General features: G+C 48.3%; 1 protein-coding gene across 1 annotated transcript in view; it reads right to left on the bottom strand.

Moving 5' to 3' along the window:
• The window catches only part of Sdk1 (sidekick cell adhesion molecule 1), a 976484-nt gene that overhangs the window by 51110 nt on the left and 915381 nt on the right, over nucleotides 1-9993 (bottom strand). The window contains exons 36-37 of the mRNA XM_031338568.1: nucleotides 5212-5327; nucleotides 1974-2160 (exon numbers count right to left, since the gene is read on the bottom strand). Coding sequence (XP_031194428.1) covers nucleotides 1974-2160; nucleotides 5212-5327 — 303 coding nt within the window. The remainder of the gene's footprint in view (nucleotides 1-1973; nucleotides 2161-5211; nucleotides 5328-9993) is intronic.

Below are 9993 nucleotides of genomic sequence, written 5' to 3'. Positions count from 1 at the left end.
GTGAGTGTGTCAGTGGTGGTGGGTGGAGGTGGTAGGTAGGAGTGAGTGGGGGTGGATGAGTGTGTCAGTGGTGGTGGGTAGATGCCACGACAGTGACTGCTGCCACACTGATTCTTCAACTCAGAGTTCCACTGATACCCTGGGTTCACAGAGACCAGTCAGGCAGAGACAGGGAGAAACCTGGCCAACTCATCAAGGCTGTTGGCATGTATAGAAGCCCTTGTGTGCAGCCATGTTGGCATGTATAGAAGCCCTTGTGTGCAGCCATGTGGGGCCTGTTCACTCATCAGGGTTGTGCAGGAGAGTGTGTAGGGGCTACCCTCACAGACATCCCACTAGGCTTTTGGTCTCCTCTGAGGGCCTAACTGCAGCCATGTCTAATCTCCCCCTGCTACATCCCAAATGCTCTGATCTACCTGGCCCTGGTTCCCCAAAATGGCCTAGCCATTGCTCTCTTCCCTACAAATCTACTCACATCAATACATCTCCGACCCCTAATTGCAAAAAGGAAGAACTGGACTGCTTGGGCGCTTGACACAGCAGCAAGGAAACAGCCATGGCTCTCTGCTCACAGACACCTAACAGGATGTAACACCAAGAGGCCTAACCAGGGCTTAGCTGTGTCGGTGGGTGGAATGTTACAGAGTGTAGGCCCTGTGTTTTTGCCCAACAGGCTACCAGGCCTCACTGTTCTGCCTTCGACCTCCTATCTTCCTTTCCTTTCCTTCCCCTTCCCTCGTCTCTGAGACAGGGTTTCTCTGTGTAGCCATGGCTGTCCTAGAACTCCCCTGTACTCAGAGATCCCCCTGCCTCTGCCTCCCTCGTGCTGGGATTAAAGAATATGCCACCACCACACCCAGCTAACTTCCTGGTTCTTAACACAGGGCCTTAGACAGTCCCAGGCCCTAGGCCAGGCTGCCATTTTCTGGCAATCCCACTGCTCTTTGGGATGAGTGGTGGATGGCCTGCCGAAGATTGAGGCTATGCCCTGTGTGTGGCTTGTGGGGTGTTTTAGGTGGGAAATGTCCTCCACAGGCTCAAGTGTTTGGACTCTCAGGCCCAGCAGGTGGCGCTGTTCGGGAAGGCTGTAGAGCCTTTAGGAGGTGGAGGGAGCAAGTCACTGCAGTCAGGCCTTGAGGCTTTCTAACTTGGCCCTTCTTTCTGTTCAGTCTGCTCCTGACTGCAGATGCAAAGTGATCAGGGCCTCAACTTCATGCCCCTGCCACCATGTGTCCCCCTAATAATGGAGTGTTTCCCTTGGAACCGCGAGCCCAAACATTCCCTCCCTGTCATCCTGAAGCTGCTTCTGCTGGGGTATCCTTACCATAGCAAGAGGAGAAGTAACTAAAATTGATAATGGGGAGGCAGGTGGCTGAGTGGCAGCTGCTGAGCTACTTATTGCGGGTGTGGCCTAGGGGTCTTGACTGGCCAGGGAGCAGGGAAAACCTGGGCCTAGCTGGGGCTAGGGGTGCCTGGGTCTAGATTTGGGGCCTGGGCCCTAGCCTCCATGCACAAGGAACTCAGCTCCTAGAGACCTAGGTGCAGGCACAGGCCTTCCTCCTTCCAGTGACTTTGAAGGCTTACAAGAAAATAAGCTGCTTCAACCTAGCCTAGACAACCTTAACACCGCACAGGCCCTGGGCACCAATAAGAAGTCACCCCTCTACTCATCCAAATTTCAAGTTCTTTCCCCCTCTCTTATTCCTTCCTTCCCTTTTCCTTTATTTTTATTTTTATTTTTTTGACAGTGTCTCCTGTAACTCAGGCTGGCTTGGTTCTTAATATGTTGCTAAGGATGACTTTGAACTCGGTATCCTCCTATCTCCCAGGTGCTTAGATTAAAAACAAGCACTACAATGCCTACCCAGATTCTGAGGTGCTGGGATGGAACCCAGGGCCTAGAGTAAGCACTCTCCTGAATGAGCTATTCCACTGGCTCTTGGTGGTATGACAGAACAGGCAGGGTGACCTACCTGCCTGATGTGTGCATCCTTGGCGTGGGTCGCTCTTGGGCCCGTCACCAGCAGCATTGAAGGCTGATATGCTGACCAGGTACTTTGTGTGGCTGGTGAGGTCCTTGATCTTCACCACAGGCTCGGGGAGAAAGAGGACCTTCATTTTCTCTGTCTCATTTCGACTGTCTGCCTCCCAGTAGTAAACCTGTTGGGAAGAGCACAGGGGAGGTTGGACTAGATCAAGCTTAACGTGGAGAGAGTGGGTCTTGGGGATCAGGTTTATATGGCAAATGATGCCCTGGGGTTCTGGTGTATCAGGCAATGGTCGGGGATTCTGCCCTGTAATCTAGACTTTGAGTGCTATCTATCTACGGATAGGCCAAGCCCCAAAGTTCAGTTCACATCCCCACATTTTGTTCAAAGCCAACATCTATGTGTTCTAGCAATGTAGCAATGTAGTAAAAACACCAAACATGACAGGAAGGAGACAGGGGACAATGGACAACATCCAATGTTTAAAAACAGAAAGCCATGTCTGTGGTACAAGCTTTGAACCCCAGCTCTGGGGAGGTGGAGACAGGCAGATCCCTGGGGCTCAGCATAGCTTACAGGCCAGCAAGACAGTCTGTCTCAACACATAAGGTAGAGAGGGGGCTAAAGAGATGGCTCAGCAATTAACAGACAGATCCCAGCACCCTTATCTGGCAGCTTGCAGCTGCTCCAGGAGTTCTGGTGCCCTCTTCTGGCTCCTATGGGTACCAGCACTGCTGCGTACATATTCACACACAATTAAGAATACATTTTTAAAAGGTGGAGGGAACCTGAGAAACAAGAGCTGGGTTGTGCTCTGGCTCCAAAACAGATATGCACACATACACATATAGGAGGATATACACACATACACACAAACACATACACACATGAACACACACACACACACACACACACACACACACACACACACACACACACGCAGCAGGAAGGAGTCCTAAGCTGAGACTGTAGAGGAAGCATCTTGCTCCCTCCCCTTAAGTAGCATTTCTTCTCACCTAGCTTTGATATGCTTACAGGTAGATCTGAAGTCCAAGCACAAAGGTTTGTGGGATTAGCAGAACCAGTTCCCTAAACAGCTGTCTGGCAACCACTGCCCCCAGCCTGTGCCAGCTGGGCTGCCCAAAGACAACACTGGCTAGAAGGTACCTCTTGGCTCTGTGTACATGAGCCTGTGCCAGGCCCCAAGAGCAGTGTGCCCTCTGTGAGAGCAGGACAGATTGTGCAGGAGGCAGACGGGGCATCCAGCCTCACGGGTCACCCCTGTGCTGGAGCCTGTCTATGAAGCGAGCATGCAGATTTCCACCCGCAAGCCCCAGCTGCATGCCTGATGGCCGAGCTTACTGTGGGAGAGCCTCCGTTCAGACAGGCTACGCTAACTTGTGATCGATATCCAAGTTCAATGTCTTTATCATTAGGGAAATGAGAAAACATATTTTTGGATGTGCATAAATAATGCCTTGCCTTGGAGCTCGCGGGGCTCTCCGTGACCTCATTCGTCTTCGTAAGAGCCCTGCCAGCAGGGAGGTATTCATTTTCATAATACACCTACCAAAATCATTCTGAAATGGACATTTAATTGGGCCAATATTCATCAGGGCAGGATGGCCTGAGATTGGGATAACTGATCAGGTAGGGCTCATGGAGGCCAGACAGGGAAATTACGTGTGGAAGAATGGACACACCAGACGGTGTCTCCAGGCAGGTTAGGCGAGGCTGGGTGTTCCTCAGTGCCCTTAGCAGGGGTGGGTGCAGAGAAGAGGGCAGCAGGGGGAAGCCTGCCTATGGGAGTTATTCCCCTTGATGCTGGCTGGCAACGTGAGTGGTCTTTCTTTCCTTCCATCTCTAGATGCTCTATGGCTTTGTAGTGAGCTGGTCTCCACGTGAGGTTCCCGGAAGTCACACTATGTGAGGACTTGTTACAAATGTAGTCCCAGGGCTCAGGACATGGCTCAGCTGTGCAGGCCTAAGGACCTGAGTGCTATGGCAGACTCATGGTTCATTTTTATTTTTATTTTTTTCTGCTTGTAATTCCAGTGCTGGGGAGAGAGAGACAGGAGGAACTCTGGGGCTTGCTGGCCAGCCAGATTAATCAAACAGGTAAGGTCCTGGCCAAGAAGAAACCTTGTCTCTGTCTCACCCTGCCTCCCCAAAAGAAAAGAAAATGTTGACTGCTTAAGGCCTGAAGAGCAGCATACTCAAACTGACCTGTGCACCTACACATAGACACACACCACTCATACACATAGCCTCCCCTCACTACACATACTACACATACTCACACATACCAGACACATACACATCCCCACCTATACACACCACATACTCAAACATACACACACACTATACACACACCTTATCCCACACTCCCCCAAACATACCACACACACACACACACACACACACACACACGCCAAACACACACCACACATACTGCACACATACACACACCATATACACACAGCCACACCCACATATATCCTTCACCCCACACACACTACATACACACACTCCACATACCCCCACGCCACATACAACACACATAGACACAACACCACATACCACACACACACACTACCACATACCACAGACACATACACACACACCACATACCACACACACACACACACACACACACACACACTACCATATACCATGGACACACATACCACATGCTGCACACACAGACACCAGATATATACACCAGACACACATATACAACACATATACCACACATATACACACACACACACATACACACACACATACACACACACACACACACACACACACACACACACATCACATACCCCTTCTACACCTATGGAAATGACAGAATCTCTCCGCATGCAGGACTGGGGTTTGTAACTGGCCTTTGTGAGGACACCCCACTTTTATTACTCTCAGCAAATGCCCAGAAGAGGTCAGGTTCCTTGGTGGACCTCTGGAGGAACCAAGCATGCTCTGGTGTTTTGTGGTTGGGCACACAGCAGCCTGCTTCCTGTGTGGCTTTTCTCTGAGCAGCTTTGGTCTCAGGTGCTATTCCCACCAAGCCTGCTCCAGGCACTTGGGGCCTGCTTCCATGCTGTGCATATGCTGTTGGGGACACAGTAGACCAGCATGTAGCCAGTGTGCATCCAAAGCCTTCGGGGCCCTGGGCACACAATGAGCTGGAAGAAGCGCCCAGCCATGCATGAGAACTTGCCTTGTAACCCTGGATGTTCCCATTCTGGCTCTCTGGGGGTGGTGGGTCCCATGTGACCTCCAGCTGGCTGGCTGTGAGTGGGGTCACCTGGACGTTCTGTGGGGCCATCGCTGGGGCTGAGGACAGAGAGAAACAGGAGAGTAACTGGGGTGGCCTCCTGTAAGCTGGCTGAGACTCACAAACCCATGTTTTCCAGGCTCATACAGCACATAGTTCTGGGATGTAGTGTGGGAAACTATGTACCCTGAATACCACCCAAGTTTGGGGGACCTCAAGTGTAACCACATTCCAGGCCTCAGGCTGTGCCCCATGTAACTCTTAGTTCCTTTATGCCAAGGAAGGCTACAAGCCCTCTTGGAAGAACTTTCTTATACATGCACAGAACAAACTATACAGAGTTATAAAGAACACTGGTTCTGCTGGAATACAGTTAGCCAGTGTTGAAAGATAGACACTATCCAGAAACCACATGGCACAAGCTGGGAAATCAAACAGTGAGATCACAGTATGCATGTATGTAGTAAGTATATCTTCATGTATATGCACATATGTGTACATATCTGTATTTAGGCTTGTGCATGTATATATGTTTGTATGTGCAGGTATGTGAAGGCCAGAGGTCAATGTTGGTGTCTTCATTGATCACTCTCCACCTTTGTGTGTGTCTGTGTGTCTGTGCAGAAGTCTATTTCAGGTGTCCTCTATGATCTCACTCTCCACTTATTTTTTGAGACAGGGTCTCTCATTGAACCTGGAACTAAGTGATTGATTGACTAGCCAGCCAATGAGCTCTCAGGAATTCACCTGTCTCCTCCCACCTCCACCTCTGGGAACATGGAGGCTTTCATATAGATGCTGGGAATCCAAAGTCAAGTCCTCAAACTCTCTGTGTGTTTGTGTGTGTGCGTGCGTGTGAGTGTGTGTGTGTGTGTAGCAAGTACCTTTGTGGCTGGCCCACCTCCCCAGACCCTGCTGGCTATCTTTTGATTAGAGTCTGTCTAGAGGCCATCAATGGAGGCCACAGAGCCATCACTGCCTAAAGAGATTTTTTTTCTGGCATGGGGCTCTTTTGGAGAGATAAGGCAACCTCGTGAGCAGTAGGTCACCCCTTGCTCGCAGCTTCCTCCCCTGCTTCCTGCTCTCTCCCCCCACCCATGCAGAATAAAATAGTAATTAACACCCGCTCAGCCTGACACGACTATTTATTTTGTTCTAACTGTGTGCTTCTGTATTATCGCTGCCCACCCTGCCGCTAATGGAAATGTTAATAGCCCACACCAGGTTGTTGTGACAGATGCTGGGCCTCATTATCAGAAATTCTTATTTACCGCTCCATTAAACAACAGAATCACACAAAAAAACAATTCAATCAAAACTAACTGGAGGAATTTTAACAGCCGCATTAATAATCCAAAACATAAATAAAGTTAATGTCTTCTGCATGTTTGCCGTCGGCAACTGGATCACAAAATTACTGTTGTACAATTAAAATCATGAAAGGCGGAATTGAGCATGGCTGTTACTCTGGTAGGCTGGTGCACAGAGCCCTCCTTGGTCCTCCCAGGGTTGGCTTTCCATTGCCTTGCACAGCCAGGACAGCCCTGGCCATGAGAGTCCATGTGTAGCAGGTGGCTGGATGAGCCATACACTCAGGGTGATCGCTAAGACTCAGGGTCTCTTGGCTAGGTGGAAAGAAACTAAGTGAAGCTCCCAGATGAGACACGCCTGCATCAGCTGTACTGCAGCCTGGCTTTGTAAAGCCACAGAGATACTGCAGGTAACAGGATATGGTTGGCACATGTGGGGAGGAAATAGATGAAAACACAGTACTACAATCTAGGATTTAATTTAATTTAACAGAAAACTTTTTTGTTTTCTGTTTGTTTTTATATTATTTTACTTTATTTATTATATTATTTTATTTTATTATTATATTATTTTTTATTATTATTATTTTTTGGCCTCTGTGAGCTTCAGAGCTTCTAGCCTGGAGAATTTAGCCCGCTGCTTTCCCTCCAGAATGCAAGCATCACCCAATGGAAGTATGTGCAGCTCAGAAGCCAATGGACCAAGAGGCTAGCCTTTGTCTGACTCTTCTCTTATCTAGATACTTATGGTGTAAGATGCACACAAGTATTAGCCTGTGTGTGTGTATGTGTGTGTGTGTGTGTATGTGTGTGTGTGTAGTGTATGTACATGTTTATGTGCGCACACATGCACATGGATATGTGAGTGTGCCTGCACATATGTATGTAAAATCTAGAGATCAGGCCTCTTTGTCAATTTCCCTCCACCTTATTTTTTGAGACCGTGTTTCTGTGGGCATTTGAAGGAAAATGGCCCTCATAGGCTCATGGGGAGTGACACTGTTAGGAGGTGTGGCCTTGTAGGAGGAAGTGTGGGGGCAGGCTTTGAGGTCTCAGATGCTCAAGCCAGGGCAGTGACTCACAATCTCTCTCCCTGCTGTTTGCTGATTCAGATGTAGAACCCTCAGCTCCTTGTCCTGCACCATGTCTGCCTCCATGCTTCCTGCCATGCTGATAATGGACTGAACCTCTGAAACTGTAAGCCAGCTCCAATTACATGTTTTCTTTTATAAGAGTTGCCATGGTCATGGTATCTCTCCACAGCCATAGAAACCCTAACTAAGACAGTTTCTCACTGAACCAGGAGCTGATTGGCAAGGTAGTCCCAGCAGGGATTTCCAGGATCCTCCTAGCTTAGCCCCTCTACTGCTGAGGCTACAAATATGCTTTATCACACCAACTTTTATGTGGGTGCTGGGGACAGAACTCAGGCCTTCTTGCTTTCATGGCAGGCGTTTTAACTGACTGAGCTATCTTCCCAGCCCCTGGCATATTTTTTAATGCATGAAATTGTTTTCTTAAAGCATTTTAACTAGCAGTTTTCTCCAGCACCTGCTGATTAGATGCCTACAAGCAGCATCACATGTAGAACAAGGTGGTCATGGTCATGGTTGAGACTGGCTCTGCATGTCTACTGAGCAGCTAACAACACCAGCATCGATTGGCAGAATCGTTCCCTCACCTGTGCCACAATGCTATGTGGCCTCAGAGACAGATCTCCTTGAGCTATGGATAAAGAAACCCCCAGGAACTTCTGCGGCACTCTGCAACTGACAGCCATAGTAAAATTCTAGGAGTTTCTAGAAATTTCCGGTTTTCTTGCTGATGGCATTGGGAGCAGAGTCTTTCCACAGACTTATCTAGAATGGCAGGTTCTTCTTTTTCTTTCTTTCTTGTGGTGTAGCCTGACCTCAACCCCTGACTCCCCTGTCTTAGCCATTGGAATTATCTGGAATTAAAGATAGCAGCCACATCTGGTCCTTTATAGACACATAAGTGTTGGAAGTCAGCTCTGAACCCTTGGCCCTGCAGGCAAACCCAGCCTTTGGTTCTACTGTAATGGCCTTTATTTTCTTGTTTCCGCACTGGGGGATTAGACTTCTACCCTGTTTAATAGCTATTATCACCCATGTAAGATAAGTAAAGCTGAAAGCCACACTCCAGTTCTTCTATCTAAGTTGGGTTTCCTCCTCCTCCTTCTCTTCCTCTTCCCCCTCCCCCTTTTCTTCTTCTCCCTCTTCTTCCTCCGCTGCTGCTGCTTCTTCTTCTTCTTCTTCTTCTTCTTCTTCTTCTTCTTCTTCTTCTTCTTCTTCTTCTTCTTCTTCTTCTTCTTCTTCTTCTTCTTCTTCTTCTTCTTCTCCTTCTTCTCCTTCTCCTTCTCCTTCTCCTTCTTCTTCTTTTCTTCTTCTTCTTCTCCTCCTCTTTCTCCTCCTCCTCCTCCTCCTCCTCCTCCTCCTCCTCCTCCTCCCTCCACCTTCTTTCCCACTACCTGTACCATGAGTTTCCCATCATAGTGAGACCCAAGTCTTGACAGATCGTGATTATATTATATGAGGAAGGCAGTTTCCTGGTCCCTCAAGAGACTCATGCTACTGAAGAGATATCTTATTCTCATTGGACAACTTGGAGGCTTGGATAGATTTGCATCATTTGCCTAGATTTCAACTTGGATCTGTTTGACTCCCAAACCTTGCCAAATTGTTTCCCTACAGTTGTGGTAGAAACTTCTGGAAGAGCCAGGTACTGTTTTAAGCTTAGAGGGTTGTGAACCTTGGAGTCACATTGATTTCAGTCAGCATTGACTGTTATGGCAAAATTACTCCAGTTCTGACTGATTAAGCCAATGGTTCTTAGCTTATGAGTCATGACCCCTTTGGGGGTGGAATGACCCTTTCATAGGGGTCATCTAAGACCACTGGGAAACACAGATATTTGTATTATGATTCATCACAGTAGTAAAATTACAGTTATGAAGTAGCAACAAAAATAATTTAAGGTTGGGGGTCATGACATGAGAAACTGTATTAAAGGGCCACAGCATTAGGAAAGATGAGAACCACTGACTTAAGCCTTTATAGAGAAAGGTGTAGCTGTTTCAGCAAAGCTTTATCTCTAAGAACAGGCAGCAGACTGGCTTTGGCCCTAAGGTCAAGTTTGTAGATTCTGCCGGGAGGCAATGGGAAAGAAAAGGGGTAGATGAGTGGAGGCAAAGCCTGTCAATAGAGTCCAGGGTCTAATGACTCTTCAGCATAGCCTCATTAGTGTAAAGCTTTGGAGCCTACAAACCTAGAGAAAGAGAAGAGACAAGGTTACAAAGACCCTGTGGCTAGGGCATGACTCAGTGGTACAGCCCCTTCCTAGAATCCCCCAGTGAGGGGCTGGGGTGTGGCTCAGTGGTAGAGCCCCTGCCTAGAAT

The sequence above is a fragment of the Mastomys coucha genome, unplaced genomic scaffold, assembly GCF_008632895.1.
Source record: "Mastomys coucha isolate ucsf_1 unplaced genomic scaffold, UCSF_Mcou_1 pScaffold22, whole genome shotgun sequence".
Taxonomy (NCBI): Eukaryota; Metazoa; Chordata; class Mammalia; order Rodentia; family Muridae; genus Mastomys; species Mastomys coucha.
This window is presented reverse-complemented; position numbering and strand designations above follow the sequence as displayed.